A 21,131-nucleotide genomic window follows, 5' to 3' on the forward strand; every position below is an offset into this window, starting at 1 on the left:
GCCCTGGCCTGGGACCCCACCATGTGCACCAGAATAAGACAAGCAAAAGGAACATTCGTACCCAGCCGGGGCTCTGGGCTCAGACATGGTGCTGAGTCCCAGGGCGGCCTGGTACATGACGCAGGATATTGAAGGTGTGGGAGGTCCTGGGGTCAGAGCACCCTCCTGGCTCAGGTCTGGAAAGACAGGTTCACAGGCTAGATGGGAATGGGAGCTAGCAGATTCTGTTCCTAACGGATGCACAACAGGCCCTCGCTGACTGACCTCACTCTACATTGCTAGCTGGGAGACCACGTTCATACAGTGTGTGACCCCTCTGCTCTATCATCCTGGCACTGCGATGCCACCAATAATGTGGCCTGACCTGTAGAAAAGTGCGTGAGGCCGCCGTGCTGGAGTGAGTGGGGCAGCAGGTGGAGGTATGGGAGCACAGGTTCCCTCAGACTGAGGCTGCACCTTACAGAGACATGGGCAGCAGTCAGGAGGCTCCGACAATACCCAGAACTCTTGGGACAACCCACACTGTCCACAGGAGGTCATCAGGTGAGGTCATGGAGAGTTGCAGGAGGTCTGACCCCTAAGAAGTGCAGGACGGGTGGCAGGGGATGGGGGTTCCTCTAGGGTGTGCCATTCGTAAAGTCGAAATGCCCCAGGGCTGGAGATGCAAGTGAGCCCTGGGGCCCACAGCACCTAACCCCTCCTGCCCCTACAAGGCGGTTGGGACCAGGCCAGAGAGTCACAAGTTCCCAGAATGCCTGGAACTGTTCCAAGGCAAGGTAGACCCATGGGCATCCCATCTGAGGCAGACCCTGCCTGGTCTCAGCCTCCTGCTCGCCAGGACCTGAACGGAGGAAGGGGAGTGGTCCTATGTGCTCTGGCAGAGTCACTACCATGACCAGGAGCTCGGAGACCCTGCGCAAATAGCTTAAATATTTCGTGACTCAGTTTCTCTATCTGGACACTTGGGGTAATAAGGGCAGTTTCTTCAAAGGACTATTTGAGATGATGAGATACTCTGAACAGGACCTCACACATACATGCCCAGGGGTTAGCTGTCACTAGGGGTGTTACTACAGGGGGCTCTGGAGCCAGGTGGGAGGTAAGGGAGACCGGGTGGAGCCATACATCCCTCCCCATTGCTTCTCCATGCTCCTGAAACAGCTTGCTCCCTGGGATACCACCACAGCATTTCATCGGGGTCTTTCTGCTCTCTGCCCGTGAGACCTGGAGCAACACAGGCCCTAGCATGTCCTAGTCTTAAGCACTTTCAACACTTTCATTTGTGTCTGGGGTATGGGGTAGGGTCTTACTACATACTTGGATTGAACAAATGAATTTTTTAGGAAAACCACGACCTAAGTTACTAACAGAGAAATGAGGTTGCATAAACCCTCTGATGTCTTTCTGGGCCAGAGGGTCAACAATGGAACCTGACATCTTTAGGGTATATTTTAAGAGTGGCTGTCCAAGTTCGATCTGGTTTCATTAGCAGATAGGAAGTTATCCTAGAGCTGCCTCTCCCCAAGTCTGCTTTAAGAAGACAAAGGGGAGAGGTTGTGATGATGTTCTCTTGCTGAGTCCCTTCTGGTAACACAGGTATCATATGGCAGAACATTCTAGAAACAAGGGCCTTTGACATTCTTGGCCATGACTTCTAAAGACTCAGGGGTTGTCTCAGGAAACAGTGTGTTCAGGAAAGGAGATCCCCATGGTAAAAGGGAAGTTGGAGAATTTTTGCCTTGTCATTTTCCATATTCTCACATACCCTATCTGGTCTTGCCCTAGTGGAGAATTTTATCAGCTTGTCACCTCTCACCTTCTGAATTTGTTTTCTTTAGAGAGAACTCCTTACCACCTTTTTATTCAGCCCTTCCTGACAGGTAGGAATGAGTTAGTGCTTACGGCTGCCAACAATTCTTGGTTAACTCAGCGCACAGAGAACTTAGTGGAGGGGTGGGCACCGGGTTCATAGAACACAAAGGAAGCTGGGAGACCAGGCACTGGCATGCTGGTGGTTGGGCAGTGGAGTACTACAGCTAGGGAATGTCAACATGCCCCCTCAGCCTCAAGGATGCCGTCCTCCCAACAGCCCCTCTTTGCCTCGCTTGCTCTAGATTCAAAGAGTGTTACATCGGCCAAGCTTAGGACATGGCACCCTCAGCAGTGCCAGGGGCAGGGAGAGTGAGGGAAATTGTGGTGGAGATAAGAGAGGGAGGATGGGGGGTTGGACACTGGATAATCCCCCTCCCTCTCATAAAGAAAAGCTAACAAATGTGCAGGATGTATGGAAGAAAACTCAAGTGTACTGAAATCGTCAAACAGCAAACTTCACAGACGGATACAAAGACTACCCACCCTGAAAAACTTCTTGGAAAAATGACAGTGCTCCCCTAAATGCATATATAGTCACTGTCATCCCAAACAAGATCTCCACAGAATTTTTCAAGCTTAAACGGATTCTAAAACGCACGTTTAAGACCAAATGTCGAATGGCCAGGACAATCTTGAAAAATAAGGATAAGAAATGTAAAAACATAAAACTAGAGTAATCAAAGGGGGGCTGGAGGGGTACGCAAAATGGGCAGAGGGGATGAAGAGGCATGAGCTTCCAGGTGTAAAGCAGATTAAGTCCCACAGGTGAGCAGTATAGCCTCAGGAATGTCCTCGTGTTGGGGTGACTCTGTATGGTGACAGCTGGTGGCCACAGTTACTGTAGGGAGCGTCTTGTAATGTTTATAATTTTGGATCACTCTCGTTGTGCCCCTTAAACTAGTATTGTGTCAACGATACTTCAATTAAGAAAAACCAGAGTAATTGGGATAATGTAGATTAAACAAGATCAATGGAAAAGAACTGAGAAACAGAACCACCTGTACAAAAATTGATAGATGTCAAATAGCCACTTCAGGCTGGTGGAGAAGGGAGGAGTCTTAGCTGTCTGGGCAGGGGCATGGGGAGGGGGGGCAGGTAAAGTTAGATTCATACAACATATCGTTAAAAAAATCCAGACAGATTAAAAATTATAAAAAAACCATAATTATATGAATAAAATGTAATATGTTTGAAACTTGAGCAGAGGGAAGGTCTTTCAAGATACGAACTACGGAAGCCTAAGGAAGATGAAAAGCTGACTTCTAAAGTGGTAGTGACTACCTCAAGTGCACCTCAGGCAGGAAAAAAACACGCGACGGAGTAAAACATACATTCCCAAAAAGACATGAGGAAGGATAGTCCCAGCAGCTTTATACGGTCCTAGCCCCAATCTGGTAAGAGCTCAGGGGTTCATGAACAAGGCAATGGGCCATGTGCCGTCTGTTCACACAGTAGGACAATACTTGACTGAATATAAAGGAAGTTACTGATTATAACTCAGGTCTCAAAAACATTAGGCTGAGCAAAAAAGAAACCAGACACACGCAAAAAACATACTACACGATTCTATTCACAAAAAACTACACGATTCTATTCACAAAAACTATCCACAAAACCTGATCTACGGTGGGGAAAAAAAATCAGAACCCTGGTCACCCCTGGGGTGGGATAGGAGGGACTGCCTGGGAAGGAGCAGGAGAGAACTTTCTAGAAGGATGGCAATGCTCCTCATCTTGATGGAGGTTTGGGTGACTGCTTTATCCTTGGTCAAAACGTAGCAAAGGCACACTTAATATTTGTGTTTTGTTGTGTGTAAGTTTTCAAGTTTTCTTGAAAACTTGAAAAGTTTTCTTCTCAAAAGAGAAATTTATTAACAAAAAAGAACCAACTCTAGGTAATACGTGTGCTGAACTATTTAGGGATGAGTACCGAGGGCTACGGTTTACTCTGGAACGCGCGGAGTAATAGACAGATGAGTGGGTGGATGGGCGATGTTAAAAAAAAGATCTAGCAAATTGCGCAAGGTAGAATCTAGGGGGTGGGTATGTTTTGGTTCTCTATACAATTCTTTCAGCTTTTCTGTGTGTTCAGAAATCTTGATAATCCAATGTTGGGGGAAAACAGCAACAGACTAAAAGGAAAGCTATTTCCAACCCGTGGGAGATTTTTTACTTACTCATGCTTTACAGAGCTCATCATCAACAGAAAAAATGAAAAACCCCATTGAACTGCAAGGAAAGGCCTTGATCAAAAAGGCACATGCCAACAATACCTGAGATCATTCTCTTTGTCAACAGAAAGATCTGAATTCGACTAACAATGCAACTCTTTCCTGTCCTCTAGGCTGATAGGAACGTGCGGACACTTGGCTGAGAGCGTGCGGGAAAGCAAGCGTTCTCACGTGCTGCTGGTGGCTGGGTGAGCAGAGCTGGGCTGGCAGCCTCTCCCATGTCCACCTCCCCGTACCAAGACCACCACGCAACCCTCCCGCTTGCCGGGGAGGGGCGGCAGGGCAGTCCTGATGACCCAGAAATGCCAGAAGCAGGATACCAGGTGACCAGCAGCCTATCTGTGTGTACTTGATACAGAGGTCAGAAAGCAGCAGTCACGATGGGAAGATGTGAGACCTCCAGCTAAGTCAGAATCATGTGCGAATTGAAGCATTTATAGAAAAAGCAAAACCAATGTAGTATAGGTAGACACACAGAGCAACGAAAAGGATCTGGAAAAATTCGGACTTGTGTGTGGGTGAGGAAGGAGGACGGGATGGGAATCCAAGCAAGCTGGGTTTGGAATACATAGGATCTGAAATAAATCTAGACACACATATCTACAGGGACGAGACTGTATTTGTGTATTGCTTTGCTTAATTAAAATGAAAAGCATGGACAGATTACCCCCTTAAAGCAAAGCTCAGCCCGTCTTTTAATATTCCCAGCATTTATTTCAGAGTGAAAGTGGTCCATTACATAATTACTGGATTCAGATTTTATAGCCTAGACCCCGCAAACCGAGCTTTCAGTTCTCTGCCATCCCTTAGAGCAGTTCGTAGCCCCTCTGTGCAGCAAAGCACCCCAAGACTCAGGGAGCCCTCCCCAGGTGGCTGGGTCGGTTCACACACAGGGCTCCAGACACACCTGTTGGCGATCCCCTCAGCTCTGCAGAGGAGTCCTTGCTACCACAGTTGAGCCAGACTCCCCATCTTTTGTTTTTCCTTTCTTCCAACTACCGGACAGGATGGCAGGACTGCCCCAATCACTAATCAATACAGGGCTGCCTCCAGCAACCCCCCCCCGCCAGGTACTGAGTCATATCTGACTACGTGGGCAGAAAACTGTGCAGAAGGTCTTGCCAGCCACTTCAACACTTTTAAGAGTGCTTTGCTTTTAAGCATGCTACACAGTGCTGTCTTCCAGCGAGAACTCCTAAAATCTACACGTAGGTAATGCCTTCCGGGACGATGAAGGGCAGAGGTGTGGGTGTGTGTATTCATAGAGAAGCAGCCGTTCCTCCAGCGCTCTGGGAAACAAACCAAACAGCTCACCGAAAACTAGTTGAAAGTTTTATTTGTATAAACTTCATTAAGAACATAAAAGATTAAGTTTCTTAAAAAAAAAATCTGCAGTTATTTACAGCAGTATTGCACAAGTAAAGTGGCAATTACCCTGTCAAAATTCATCAGTGCAAAACACAAGTAAGCCAGGGAAATCGCAAATACAAATGCTACATACGCTGGGTCCTAGGAAACAGGTTAGTGACGGGTCCGTATACAGACAGATCAGTGCTATTAATGAATGTGTACCTGATGAGTTCTGATACAGTAACTAGTGGTCACAGAACCTGGACATACAACTTCAGAGAGCTTCTAATTCGGATTCCCAAGTAAAAGTAGTCAAGTTACCTAGCTGGGAGTTCAAGGGTGCTTCGTGAATACAATGCCGTTGGAAGGAGTCCCCTCAGCTGGTTTAGCATCACGTGTGGACCCACCCCCGAAACCATGTGAGTGGGGAGTGGACGCACACAGGCACCAGGCTAAATCAGCAGGGATGCTAGAACCATCTACTGACACGGGACCACCAGGAAGTCTCTCTAAAGCTTCTGTGAGCTTTCACATCTTAACATCCAGTCGAGTGGGACCCCCAACCTCTCTCGAAGCCAACAGAGAAGCAGAAGGAAGACAACCTGAAGCAGGCTGATCAAAGGCAGGGACCAAAGGACTTGGGGCAGGGGGGGGGCGGTTCTGTACAATTAGCTCCTAAAGACCACTAAGCCCACACCTCAACGCACAGGACACAGAGGGTAGGGGATAATTCAACTACTAACCAGTTGCCAAAAATGGGTAAGTGGCATGAGGTGGTCCTGATGTCTCTCTCTGGGCAGGAGCATTCTGGCTCACCTGTCCCTTTCTCTTGCCCTGCACAACTCCTGGCAGCACCCCCAGAAGGGGCCCGTTTTTATTTTTCTGAACTCTGAATTGTTAGGGATACCTGTTCAATGGAAAAGGCTGTCCCAACGGCCAATAATACATTAAAATAAAAAAGATATGGGCTGGCCTTAATAGAGTACACATCCACGAGAAGCTGGCTCTTAAGGAATAGAAAGTCACTGGTTATTTTTTGTAGAATTTTGTAGCCGGCCGTATCTATGGTCTTTGACTGATGGCTCAGCACAGACTTCATCATCAGGATAGCAGGCCCCAAGAATTTAAACCCATGTGACCAGAAATACCAGGAACCAAAGCTGGAGGGCAGCCTGGGGAAGGGCGTGGGGCTCTACAGTCACCACCTCACGGCCAAAGCAATGAATGGTACAGCAGGGGAAGGGGTGTGGTGGGGGGAGCAGGGAGGTCAACACTTTTCAGAACGTAAGACATTAAATAAGCAGGAAATAAATATACAACATTTCTACAAGTTACAGCATTATGAAACAGTAGGACACATTACACAGAAAAAGAATCTACAATATGTACAATCCTCAATTCTGAAAAAGTTTAGTAAAAACAGTGATCTTTACTCATTTATGCTGTACAAAATTTTACAAGAGAGGGAAAGGGAACACAATTGCACACAGACATTTGGCTCAGTTGGTAAGTAAAATGTGACCTCCTAATCTAATAAATAGTCAAAATATATACAATATCAAGAAGGGGGGGGACAGGAGAAATTTATTCTCTATGGGGTACACTCTTCTTAATCAAAGGGAAGTTCTGCCTGGTTTTCCTGCAACCCCACAAGGAGCTCTTGGCGAACTCGCTTCGGGGCGGGAGTACAGGTAACAGGAAGAATTGGTCGTGGGACTCTTTTGCATGTGTTTATTGCATTTCTGTGGTAAGTCACAGGACACTTTCTACAAACCTCATGGAACAAGAGGTGGTCAAGGCACAAAACCCGCATTCAGTTTCCAAAAAGGGATCTAGTCTTTTTCTTTTTCCTACCAAAAGTAAAAGAAATAAACAATAAAAAGTCAAAGGTCTACCATAGTAGGCATACCTTCTTCCGCAGGGAGGCGGCGTGATAAACAGGTACGTACAGTACAGAGACATCCAGTCATCTCTCTTCAGTCCTGGTGCAACTTCCTGCTCCTTAATACTACAAATTCATAGAATCTCTGATTTCCTCACAAGCTGCTTCTGTGGTCAGCCTGGAGGCCAGGCGGCCACTGAGCCAGAGGTATGCCAGCACGCAGCCCTCGGGCACCGTGCCCAGGGAGCTGCAGTATTGAAGAAACAGAGTAAAGTGCTCCAGTCAGAGAGACTGGCACCGAGTATGGAGATCCTGGGGGGATGGGGCTGGGGGAGGTGCCCAGAACCAAATACGTCTTTGGTGTGTGTGTGCCCAGCAGGTTGACCACCGTCTTACAACCGCGTGGACTTCACGACCCTATTGAGGGGTTTGAGACACGTCAGGAACACAAGTTGACACTCAACACAGCTTTAAAAATATTCAAGACCCCAACAAGACTTTGGGGGCAAAAGAAAACCCTAAAAAAGGAAGAATATTTGGAATCAAATATCTCTACCTAATGGAAAATGCATATATGCTTTAGATATATACATACATACATACATATATATGTATATATATATTTATATGTAATTATCAAGATAGAAATGGATTTCCCCACTTAATTACATGAAAACTCTGGTCCTCTATGGGCCCAAAGCAAAACAAGAATGGTTGGCACTGCTGACTTGTTTGAAAAATCACGTTTTTCTCTTAAAAAGCCATTTAAGGATCTGGAGTTTTAGGGTTCACGAAATGATCTCTACCTCTCCTCTTTCACTGCTTCCTGATCTCTCTTGGGTCTCCCCGAATTGTTTAATTGCCTTTGAAATGACACACCAACTCATGGACCCTCCAGTTGCTGCATCCCACCCCAGGCAGATGTGGAGAAAGAGCAAGCTTGCCCAAGAGCGAGGTGGGTGTACCAGGTGTGGTCCAACAACACCCAACTGTCCCGAGAATAACGGAACAAGACAGACAGACATCTGTCAGAGGCTGAGAGCCCACTTCAGATTTAGGCTCCAATGCAGTGTTTATACGGTACGGCTGAAGGCAGAATTAGGCCTTCGTTCCTAAGTGGATCTGGAGGGGTGGGAACCAAGTGTCAGGCATCAAAGGCCAGATGAACCTGGAGTTGTATGAAAAGCCTGGAAGCCTAGGAAACAGCTGCCTAAAGCCCCGCCCATGACTTGCGCCAATTCCCTCGAGGGCTGGAGCTCTGACACCTATAGTCCCACCAGATCAGTGAGCGGGCACGTTCACCACCTGCGGCCCCTGCTGACGGTGCACCTGTGACCTCAGGGAAGTCTGCAACCAGAGAAGCCCACGGTGCCGAGGGCCATGGTACCTGTCTGTGCTAGGACTGCTATTCCGTCTTCAGAACACCTGTAAATGACGAGCCCATCAAAACCAGTGAAAACCCAACACCATGCACGTCCCAGTGAATAAGCTACCGACAGACAAATGGGGTTGTAGAGGTCACAGGCAGATCCTTATTCATGCTCTGACCCAGTTCCCTTTCATGATGAGAATATGCTGCACCTCCTGTGTGCAACGGCCTCCAGACAGACCAGAGGAGCATCACCAAAGGAGACGAGGAAAAATACACGAAGAGAGTTTTAAAATTTTGCCAGGGATGCAACTGAATTTAAGGAGGTAAGTAAATATTTACAAAACGGGAGTGGCATAGCAATACAGGCGGACAACAGACCCTCTGCCCCTTTAAATTGATTTTGTTTCATAAGAACTTATTTGGTATTAATGATAAAAAAAAAAAAGCACGTTAAAGAGCCAATGGCAGGGCAGGGAGGGGGCTATCTCATACCTCTCCCCCTTAAAAATTCTGTACAGTAATCTCTAAAAATAAACTAAGGCAGCTTTATCAATTAGCTGGCTCAGTTTCCACTGCAGAGTTTACATAATCCTCTGAGAGTAGGCAATAGGTTCTTAAAATTTTAGTACAAAAATCATTCACGAGTTGGTTAAAAAGTTTCCATTTCCTTTTTGAAAAACCTGTTCTTATTAAAGAAGGTGGAAAAAAAACCCACACCGTGTGTAAACACCATTCTTGCATAAAATCCTGCTCCAAAGAATCATGATTTGTACATTTTTTTTTTTTTTTAAAAAGAATCCTCCCTCATTTACATTCACAACAAACTTCCATCAGAAATTCTGCCGTGTGGCGAACAGAAAGGTCGAGTCCACGTGCAGCGCAGCGTCCTCGGATCGCATCGGCTGGCCTCCCCGCATGACCTCTCTGGGGAAGAACCGCCAGCCGCACAGCATCGGCACCCCTTAGCCGCGGTGCTGGGCTTGTTGGTTGGAACCAGCGAAATGTCTGCACACATCTGGCCCCGCGAGGAGCCCGTCGTCACTGCAATCTCCACACCAGGCGGATGATGTAACGTAACAGTCGTAAGATAATCATTTGGGGGTGGGCTTCTGCTGCTGGGTAATTATTCAAAAAGACCTGAAACAACAACAGGAAAGCTTCTTAGTTTCTCAGCCCTCACGTTATTTTTGGGTGGGGGAGGCCTGTCTATAAGGGAACCACCCGTCCCACTGTCGCAGCTATGGAGGGGTACCTCTTTGCGAGCACAGAAGCTTCCCAACACCGGTCCTTCCCCTGAGATTGCGAGGCCCGAGTCCTTCCTACCTCCCACTACGGAAGGGGCAGTAGGAGCAGCAGCATGCCGACTGCTTCACAGAAACCCGAAGAATGCTTGCAACCTCAAAGATCATCAGTTTGCTTCTGTAAAAACACACCTACTATTCTTTCTATAGGCAAGGTCATCTCTGGCCAGAATGGCCTTGATCTGCATCCACCTGTGTGCAGGTGCTGAGGACAGCCATCCCCCGATCCACGGGGGCCGGTGTCCTGTGGGCAGAGGTCAGGGTGGAGGGGACAGAGGAGAGGTGTGAAGTGACTGTCTCACTACCCAGGTTATTAACATTCAAATATGCTGACTCCCCCAAGGGTGAATTTCTGGTAGCGCTAGTTTACTTGAGAAACCAGTGATTTGAGGTAATTTGTCCTAAGAAGCTAAATCAAGTGGTGCACCGATGCGTCACAAGGCCTCTGGCTGATGGGGGGGGGGGTGGGCAGCTCTGCTATGTAAACACGGGTGGCTCAGCGCAGTGTCCACGGTCACATGCACGCAGAGGCAGGGTCAACCCCCATCTCCCACCCCATGTGGGGAACAAAGAACAATTAAAATTTTTTAAAAAGGCGTCTCTGCCAGTGACCACCATGTCTACGACAAGCGGAGAAACCATTCGCAAGGAAATTGCCAGATGAAAGGTCTCAGAGGTCCTCGGGGCTGCCGCAGGGCCCATCTCTGAGTTCTAATCCATCCTGCCAGCGCGTGAGGGGGCCATTCAGAGCAGCCAAAGGCGGCAAAGGAGCACACCTGCCTCTCCGCCAGGAGCCACAACCCGTTTCACGATTCAGGTCCGCAGCCCTCATTTCCTCAGTGAGTCATCGACGCCGGAGACCAGCTAGGTCTCCACAAGCCCCCTTCTCCCTCGGGCAGGTGAAGTTTCCAACACACCACCGTGAACCCAGGGGCCACGAGTGGGGCTGGGAATGAGCCTCCCCCGGCACACGCAAACACTGCCCGCAGACAGCAGCTGCGAGCGGAGGCCCTGCCTGCGACTGTTTACACGAGCTCTCAAGCACTGGTCTGACAGGGCGGGATTGTGATAAGGCCCGGGCATTTCCCGTTCTCCTTCCATAACCAGACTGGAGGAAATCAGCTTTCTGTAAGCGATTCCTGTACAGGCGCTCCGTAACCACAGTCTGTGATTTTTATCTGTTTTACACACAAGATTGCTTTGTTTTGATTTAACTTTCAAAATTACTTTGGTTTTTCTGTGTGAGAATAATTTAGGGGAAGGTTAATTTTAGTTGAGACTAATATTAATAGGTTGAAAGAGGCTTATTCAAAATAAAACCACGACTTACTAAAATGAAGAAAGCGTGCACAGGGCTAAGCAATCTCTTCAAGGTGGGAAATCTTGTGTCAGCCAGGTGTCACTCCCAGCCTTGTTAAGACAAGAGAATGGGGTCAAAGTGACTCCAGCAAGGGGACAGGACCACGTTAGGGACAGATCCCAACTGCTTCCACGCAGCTCATTTTATATTCCAGAAGTGGCCGCGTCTGAGAGGAGAAATCCCCCATCTACCCTTTGAGGACATTGGGTGGATGGCAGTGGCCGTGACGTTTAAGAGTCTTATCACAAGACCAGTTTTTCCAAGTTCTTTAGAGTTCTGCTTGCATCTCTAGTGTAAAGGACATGGGGATGTTCAAAGGAAGCTGGAGAGGGGGCAGGGGCCATGCAGGAAATTCTGGCAACAGGAACACCCAATCCCCAAGCAAGAAGATGCTACAACTACTCAGTTAGGAAGGACAGCAGGACGCCTCCTTCTCAGGCAGCGCGCGTGACAACACGGCACATGCTTTTTGTTTTTAAGCCAGCAAGAAACTGCTTTTGGACAACATTCAATGGAGGAAGCCATTAGGACTGAATTCCAAGGCCACACCAGTCCTGAAAACCCTTGACCGCTGGCATAGCTGGCTGAAGCTGGCACAGCTCAGCGTGTACGGCCTGTCGCTCCAGAGCAGCTGGAGGACAGGCAGCTCCTGCTTCCCGCAGATTCGCTGCCCTCTAGCACCTGCAGCCGCACACATTGGCTCATTCACAGGAGCACACGGTAGGTGCCTGGTGATGCCAGCGAGGGGCAGGAGGCATGGGCGCCGGCAGCCCCAGCCAACAGCTCCGAGCACTTGTCAGCACAGCCAGCCCGAGATCGCAGTCCTCTGGCCTCCAGGACTGTGAGCGAACAGTTCTGTTGTTCAACACACCCCTCCCCGGGGTACTCTGTTATGGCAGTCCTAGCAAAGGAATATACCTTTTCATGCTTAGTGAACATTCCTGGTTCCTTCCCTCTTTAAGATAACACTTCTTAGATCTGAGTTGTATAACGCTGTTTTACATTAATTCACAAAAGTACTTTAGAAAGATATGTTAATGGGCTACATTTAGATAAAGGAGATTATTTAAAATAAATATGCTACGAAGTGCAAACCATTTATGCATTATAGTAATCTCTTCTGCTTACACACACAGGGCGTGCGCACACACACACGGAAAAACACAAGTGCTTGAAGTATAGGGCCCCATTCTGTTGGGTCTTTTATCTCCACGGTTTAGATCAGGAACTATATCCTTTGGGGTAACTGACTTTTATGGCCATCCCATGTGTCCAGAAGAGGACTCCTTCAACATTCAGCTTTGTATCTCCCTCCAGGAACTAATTCTGACAGTCCATACTCCTGTCTGGGTCAGGGGCTACAGCCCCTAGGCCTGCTTGCATGGGGCAGGGAGTGTGCTGGGGCCTGCCTCGGAAAGCCTGCATCCACTAGGCTTGGTGGGCAACTCCTCTTGTCATCAGCAACAAGTGCAGAACAGCAAAGCCCAGCCAAGGGCCACCGTGGGTGTTACCAACAGTGACAGCAGCCCATAAGAAAGCCACAGCTGCTGCCCTGCTCCTGTAATCAGGACTCAAGTTCCTGTTTTGCAGGCAAAGAACACCTATATGCATTCCAGGAAAATGGGAGGCTTGTGCCCAGGTGGAGTCAAGGTGCAAGAAAAGTGTGACAGCATCTCTTTCTATGAAGCTTACGCTCTGGTGGGGAACAGCCATACAAATAAATGGGGTAACAGGACAACAGCAATACACAAGGTAAATGAAATGGCAGAGAAAGCAGCGCCCACCAGAGAGGCAAGCGGGGCCCTGGGATATCCAGGGCAGGAAGGCCCAGAGCTGGGACATGCTTCCCTGCGGGAGACTCAGGTGCGCTTCTTGGAAGATCTGAGAAGTGTCCCTGGAGACAGTGTTGAGAGCATTCAGCAGGGAATCCCCAAACAGTTCCCTTATGTCCTCACCAGAGGACACAGGCTCAACCTGGGTGGCAGCTGGGGGTGGGGCTGTGCCAAAGGAATGCCCTTGGGTGGGGTCTGGGCAGAATTGCAAGAAGCCGGGGCCCTCTGAGCCACCGCAGCCCCGAAACACAGGACTACCTCCACCTGCAGCAGCCAGGCACAGGACACAGCACCAGCCTCCACAGAGGCGTCTGCACGAGAACCGCCTTCAACTTACACTTGAGAGGAACAACCAAGTATCAGAATTCAATTACTATCGTAATACGAAAATAATCCGAGCAGAACATCCCCTCCTGCCCAGTCCAGGGAAGCAAGCATGCAGAAACAAGAGACCCCGAGCCCAGGCAGTCCAGGGTGGTTGGGAGAAGCACCGCACAACCACAGAGCACAGTTCTGGGGCCAGCTCTGCTCTCCCGCAGGCAGAGATGAGCCCAGGCTCTGAGAAGCCGCCCGAAACACACCAGGCCTTCAGATTTGGGGTGCCCTTGCCCAGGGTCCAGAAGAGTCACTCACTGGCACCACTCAACAAAATGACTGACATACCACACACCTTCTCAGTCTTCACAACGAGCTGTGGGCCAGTATAACTCTCTTTCACATTTCACAGACGAGGGGACAGACCAAACTTGTAGAATCAAAATCAAGCAACTCAACTCAGACTTCAGCACAAGAGCTCACTAATCCACACTCCAAAGGCTGGTCCAAACCCCACTGGGCCGAAGGACTCAGAAAGGACAACACATATACATTTGGCATTACTCAAGGAAGCTGAAGAACAAAAATCACAGAGGGGCACAGTGTAAAAAACATGAAAGTTAAGAGAGATAAGAAATGACATCAAGAGAGACTTACCCTGGGAACCAGGGCTGAGGTCTACTGCCAAAGAGCCAGACTTTGGCTAAGAGCTTCCTGGCAGTCAAAGTAACAAGGGAAAGACGGCCTGATCTTCACCATTATACCAGAGAGCTCAAAAGCAAATTCTAAGAGACAAATGAAAAAGCAAGGAATACCTATAGAACTCGGAGACACACAGCAATTTTTAAACTCGCTCAAAAAACCCCTTACAGAATTTCAACACTGAATACCTAACAGGTCCTTAGTAACTTTTTTTCTTCCTTTTTAGAAGGATGTAATCTTTGAGTGGTAACATGTTAGAAGAGACAGACTTCCAGACTGTGAATTCTTTTCTCTCAATTCAATTCTCTCAACTGAGACTGACAGGGAACGTGTGCCCCAGATCAACAAGCAGGGATGTGTCACATGAGTGTCTGGGTGGTGTCTGGTCCCCTAGGGGCCGTTGAGGCATCCTCCAGGACACGGATGGGTGTTGTTGCCACAATCCAAGCTGACTGGGTGGGTGGGTGGAGGGAGCAGAGCAAGCTGGAGTGATCCCGATGGAAGACCACCTCTATGCATTTATAACCTCTGACAACCTAAATAGTATTTTACATGACAAGTGACGGAGGCAGAGATCAGAGAGGAAAAGGGCCCACCACAAGGAGCATCTCTGGGAAGATGCGAGGGTCTCTCTACCTCGGCCCAGATTTTAGAGGAGGTTTGACAGCCTCCTGCTTTCAGGTGTCAGGCCGCTGCTGCAGTGCTGCCCAGATTCACTTTCTATTCATCACCACGGCAACGGGGGGGATTTGCATAGCTTGTGCCTAACTCACTCTGATGTCAACACAGCTGTGGAAAGGGTGCCAGGAGCCCCTCCCCCAGACGTGATGCTCCCACAGGCTGAGCAGGAGGGAGCTCTCCCACCTCAGGAGCAGCCGCTGACCTCCCCAGGAGGGGAAGTCACAGAAAAATCCCATCAGTGTGAATCTGCCTCTCCTTTGCTTCTGATGTATCATTTCAAAGAAACCATTATAGCTCAGGCTTTCTGCAGACCAAGCGCTTCCCCCGCTGACTTGCTGTCAGGCCCTGCATTCCCAGGGTTTTCTTCAGGCAGCACGACGCACACCCCTCTCCCGGCAGATCTCTGACTCGGTGGCCCTCGGACTGTCGTCCGGGATGTGTCGCCTGGGATGGGGAGCAACCGCAAAGGAGCCAGAGATACGTGGGTGTGGGGGGGGATGCTCCGTCAGACAAAACATGAGCCCCGGAGCAAGAATACACGGCTCCGAAATGCCCCAGCCCCAGAGAAGCGCTGCTGAGACGTAACGCTCTGTGACCACAGCCCCAAGCGCTCCGCTCTGGTTCAGCTGGGAGGCTAGCGAAGGATGGTGAGAGCGGCTGCAGACTGCGAGCCTCGCCTCATGTGCATCTTCATTTCCTCCTCCAGAGATTAAAAAACCCCAGACAGACCTCTCTGAAGTCCCCCTCCGGGCACCTGCACCTCTGAACAGTTCTGTGTGAATGCGAAGCAGGCGTGCAGGTGTACCCCCCTGCTACAGGCGGATGGAGCGGCGGCCGCGGGCGGCGCGTACGGACACCGCTGCACCCAGGGCAATGCCCACCCAGCCATTGAAACACACCCCAGCGCCCCAGCCCCGTCTCCTGTTTGTGCACATCTAGACACAGCACGCATCGGTAGGGCCCAACACAAGCAGGGTGCTGAACAAGTGAACCAAGTCAGCAGCATCCGTCTCGACTCTGAAGACCAGCTGAGAAATGTTTCAGTTCTAGTGCAGAGACACCTCAGCATGACAGGCTAGCAATGATAGCAATTTCTAGCTCCGTCCCTGAATGGGTCCCTGTGACCTTCACCACATCCCGAGGAGGCTGTGAGAAAATGGGGCGCCTAGAGGATATAATGGATAGAGTAGGATTCAAGGCCTCACCCCAAAGTTCTCACACCTGTCCACAAGTCCTGCTTTCCTGTAAGATCACACTTTATCCCCAAGTCATGGAATGCCCTCGTTCAGAAAACCTGCCATCCACAGCTGCTATTGGGATCAGTGAGCGGAACCACGTGCTGTCCCGAAGGTCTCAGGGAAAGACACGAAGGGCTGAAGCCATAAGAAGGACGACTCCTGGATCACACAGGCTCCAGTGACTCTGCAATGGGGGCATCAGAAGGCTCCTGAAGCCAAAACCCTGAGCTCCCTCCTCCAGCTGGAAGGCAAACACTCACCGATTCTTCAAACTGTGTCACCGATCAATGATGGGCACTAATTCACTTAAGCCGCTCACAACAGTTTTTGCTATGAAAACTGTCATTTTATCAACTTGCAGGCGACTCACCATCTCATGAGATGCGTCCAGTTTCAATGCACTATTTCATATGCTGGTTTTTCACTATTCTTTGCTCAAACAGTAACAGAAAGTGGCTCATTTACAAAGCTTCTATGTTCAATTATTGAGGGACTCAAAGGAATGTTGTCCGAGGACACACATCTCTGAGTTTATGTTCAGGTTATGCTATTCCCAAACAAGACAGCTACCGATTAGATCCTCCCCCTTGTATATTACCTACAGAACAGTATCATTTATAAAACCAGGAATCCGACAGCACAGGGAGTTCATGTCCTGGGAAGGACAGCAGAGGAAGAGTTCAAGTTCATGTATCATGTATGAAAATGCAAATGGGTGACACTTCCATTAAGCTTTTGTTTCCACCTAAACCAGTCTGTGAGCCACCTCCCTTTCCCTCTCTACTTTGTTTGGTTTGGTGCTATACTTCAGTTGGCTTACAGTTCAGTCTACTCATGCCTGCACATGCCTGGGACAGAAGAAGTAGGAAGCAAGCAGTGTAAACAAAAGATACACTGTTTCTTGGGATCAAACAATGAAAGGGTTTTCATTCACTTTTTGGCCCATCTAGAGGGTCTGACGTAGCTTCACGTGCTGCTGCTCAAGGCAGGCCACGGCCAGGACATCCCCAAGTCACTATCAACCAAGAGAAGTCTACCTGTGCACAGAGCAAACTAGGCTGGATATCCTGACTACAAGGCTTGGGGGAGGCCACCAAAGGTGAACGATGGCAGCCTTGGTAATGGGGCAGAGAGGGAGGCAGACGTGGAGAGTAGAGGATGGGTCTAATTACCCCAAGAGCACATGTTCCAATGTTCTGAAGGGCCCAGCACATGCTCCACAGACGGGCCTGCACCCTTGGCCCACGGCTAAGAATCCCATCCAAGTGGACCATCCCCTTAGAATGGGCAGTAAGCACACAGCACTCCATGCCCCACCACTCAGCTGAATATGAGCCACTCACCCTCTTCATAAAGCTCAAAACAAAGATCTAGCTTCTCCGAGAAATCTTCTTCCCTACAAGTCCTCCGACTTCCACTCTCCCCAGCAATCCTTGAGCCCGGACACAGGGGTGGGGTGCAGAGTGGGGCTGGAAAAGTCACGGCACCATGTGGGTGTAGACCACTCAGCAACAGATGCCTTCTGGAAGCTCCACCACCTCCACGGGCGCTCGGATTTTGTCCTGGAGCATGTTCTAGATGTGCCTGCACGATTGAGGCCCTTTAATGCTGAACTGACAGGTGAAAACACACCAGAGGCCCACCACTGGCCAGATCTGTGACAATCTGAGGATCAAAGTCAGTACCCAGGATAATAAGGCAGAGGAACCTACTGAATTAAACAGGGACCCATGAATGTAGGCTGATGAACGGTATAAAAATATAATGGGGAAAGGAAGTCGTTCATCCTCTACACACACCTCCCTCCCATTACAAATAGAAACGCGCTGGCTTTAGACTGGAAGGTGCCAGCTTTGAGTAGAGTCAGCATCACCAGTGACAGGGCCAACGGACTCCCCATTGGGGACCTGATGGGAGAGGACACGATGTCGCCCCTGCCGTACTCTTGCCCAAACACACAACTCGAATCTTATCCCAAGGAGACAACAGACAAATCAAATCAAATTCAGGGAGTATCCATAAAATACCTGTCCTGACCCTTCAAAAATGTCAGGGTCACAGAGACGGAGGAATAGTTCCAAATCAATGGCATCAAAGGGATAAGACAACTAAATTTAACGCATGACTTTAAACTGGATCCTGGGCCAGAAAAAAAAAATTTTTATTTTTTTGTTGTTACTATAAAGGACATTTTTGGCACAACTGGTAAAGTTTGGATGAGGTCCACAGATTACATAACAGTACTGTCACACTGCTAATTTCCTGATTTTGAGAATTACACTGTGGTTATGTAAGAGAATACTCTTATTCTTAGGAAACACACATTGATGGATTTGAGGGCGAAAGAACATCACACCTAGCATTTATTCCCAGAGTCCAGAAAACAACACGTGCACAGGTACAGAAGGGGGAGAACATTAAAGCAGATGCGGCGACACGGGAACGGTGGGGAACTCGGGCAGCAGATAGAAGAGGGTTCTTTGTACCATTCTTGCGACTTTTAGATGGGAAGTCTGAAATTATTTCAAAACAAAAAGTTACAAAAATACATCAGACTTGGAGCGGTCAAACTTACCAGACAGAGGGGGACACGGGTCGCTCTGCCCTGGCGGGGTTGTTTGGGGGCAAGTACACGGAGTCACAAAAGAAAAGGGGAACATGCACTGGGACTTTGCGCTCACCTGTGCCTCTCACACCTCCTCCTTCAAGGATTCAGACTCCACAGCTCCGTTTCATACGCTTCCCCACTGCCCTTAAGTGGACTGAACACATGACAACTACACGACACCTTCCTCTATTGCTCTAACTGAAAAAATGGGAAAATATCCTGTCAGGCTTCGCAAGGCTCATGGCAGTAAAAGACCAACACTTTAGAAAAGGTACTGTAATAGTATTAAGCAAATAAAGACACTCAATATTTAAAATGCAAAAGCAACCATTATAAAGCAAGGCGGGGCTGTGCACCACTCACCGAGAAGTGACTCCCCTCTGTGAGACAGCAGATGATTTGAATGCATGACTTTCCACTACCACCTCCCATTTCCTCCCCAGATTTCTACCCCCAATGAATGGACACTGTAGACTCTGGATTACTTTTAACCAACAATATCAAGAGGTGTCTGTCGCTTTGGGGGTCACTGCATCACTATCCAGAATCTGGTGTTTTGAATGGGCAATTCATAAAATCTGGAGAATATATTTGCCTTCATTATAGAAAAAACAGGTTATCACCTAGCGTCTGTCCTTATGCCTCCCCCAATATCCCCAGTCTACTTAGAAAGCTAGAGTCCCTTAAATTATTAGTGACCACATTTTGACATTGGTTCATTTTTTTTTAAGAGATGCAAAATAAGGCTTACAACCAGAAAACTGTGATATTGCAATGAAATTAGCTTATATTTATTTTACCAAAAGCACAGAGAACAAAGAGATTGCATCTCATTTGAACAGACAGGGCCATGTCCAATATCCTCTTAAACATTAAACTGTGAAGTAACCCTGGGAGAAGAGGAGGGGAGGAAGGACATAACCTGCCAGACACTGCTTTTCTCACCTCCCATGGACAGACAAGGTAATGAAAACAACCCCACACAGCTCGTGTCCCACTTGCATGGGACTAGAACCGTCCACCTCTTTGGCCTACGCTGTGCGCCCACCCCCGTGCCACGGCTGGCCCAGGTGTCTTATCACTGAGCACACAGGCCACCATGGAGGTGCACCAACTAGGTCCATCTGGGCAGGCCCAGGTGAAACATTATAGAGACGCTGATACCCTGTGTCAAGTTTAAAGAGAAACTTACACATAATATCATTACAAGACCTCAAGATCTGTGGCCAAAGGTTCTGATCTAGTCCCTGAAAGTGGAGCTGTGTGGGTGGTCCAGGGTGTCCAGGGCTTCTGGACTCTGAAGGCACCAGGACCCAACAGCCTCCTCTCTCTTGGGCAGCCCCATCCAAGTCAGACCTGGCCTAAGGACATCTACAAACTCCTTCAAGATGCAGAAGGAGGCAGACCCAGCACGCTGGTCAATTCGCTGCTTAGGCTCATCGTGAGAGGCCACTCCGCCATCTTTTCCTGCTGAATTATGGCCACATCCCCCAGAATCAGCCTTCCCACCCCAGCAGGAGGTCATCATGAATGCACTGGGGCCCTGCTTCTGGCCAGTCTCTCCTGGCCCAGCAAGAGGGTCAAGTCCAGTCACACACACAGGAACACCAAAATCCCTTCAGGAAAACCACGGCAAAGGAGCTGGGGGTTGGGGGAAGTGTAACTCTAGTGGGAAATTATGAAACAATCAACCTTCTAAAAACAACTGCCATTTCAGAGCTAGGCTGAGAAGGAATTTACACACCGTAAACGGCAGAGGCAGGATGCTGGATATTCTTGCCAGCTAAAGACGGCCACATTAAGAGATTCTTAAACCCATTCATCAATATGACAGTTCTCATTTAATGATAGAATCGTACTATAGCACATTTCCCATCAAACTAACACACACACGTGTGTGCAAGCATGCACGAACACCCACCCCCCCACACACACCCACACGCACACACACCCATAGGAAGGTATGAGGAGGATGAGTTTTCAGAGCACCCCTGGCTCCTTTACAGGGACCCTCTACTGAAGGACTAAATAAGGGACCCTCTGCAAATGGGAAGACGTTTCCATGTGTATAAAAAAGCCTGAAAGGCATTACACGGACAGGAAAGCAAGAACGACTCAAAGCAATGAACAGGTAACATCCACTTAACTAAGCAACATTTAGCTAAAAAAGAGACCAATGTTCAAAGCAGAATGCAAATACTGGGGTACTTTAAGCATGACCTCTCCTTCCAGACGGGGGGAAAAAAAAAAGGTTAAAAAAAAAAATCTCAAAGGGATACTTACAAGAAGCTGTAATATTCAGAAAAAAGGAGCCACAAGACCAGTGGCACAGTAAGAAGAAGGGTAGTAACATTTATAGCTTTTTCTACAAAATAAGACTTGTCTTCT

General features: G+C 48.6%; 1 protein-coding gene across 7 annotated transcripts in view; it reads right to left on the reverse strand.

Annotated features, from left to right (window-relative positions):
- Positions 1-5,421: 5,421 nt before the first annotated feature.
- The window catches only part of BCL2L11 (BCL2 like 11), a 45,319-nt gene continuing 29,609 nt past the window's right edge, over positions 5,422-21,131 (reverse strand). For 4 of the 7 annotated variants that reach the window (XM_044261630.1, XM_044261629.1, XM_044261628.1 and 1 more), the window contains one exon: positions 5,422-9,843. In XM_044261630.1, the coding sequence (XP_044117565.1) occupies positions 9,745-9,843 (99 nt within the window). In that variant the 3' untranslated portion in view covers positions 5,422-9,744. Of the gene's footprint in view, positions 9,844-18,205; positions 18,649-18,816; positions 18,942-21,131 lie in introns of those variants that run through there. The other 3 variants (XR_006386007.1, XR_006386008.1, XM_044261627.1) reach the window with 3 other exon arrangements.

This window comes from Neovison vison, chromosome 8 (genome assembly GCF_020171115.1).
Source record: "Neovison vison isolate M4711 chromosome 8, ASM_NN_V1, whole genome shotgun sequence".
Lineage (NCBI taxonomy): Eukaryota > Metazoa > Chordata > Mammalia > Carnivora > Mustelidae > Neogale > Neogale vison.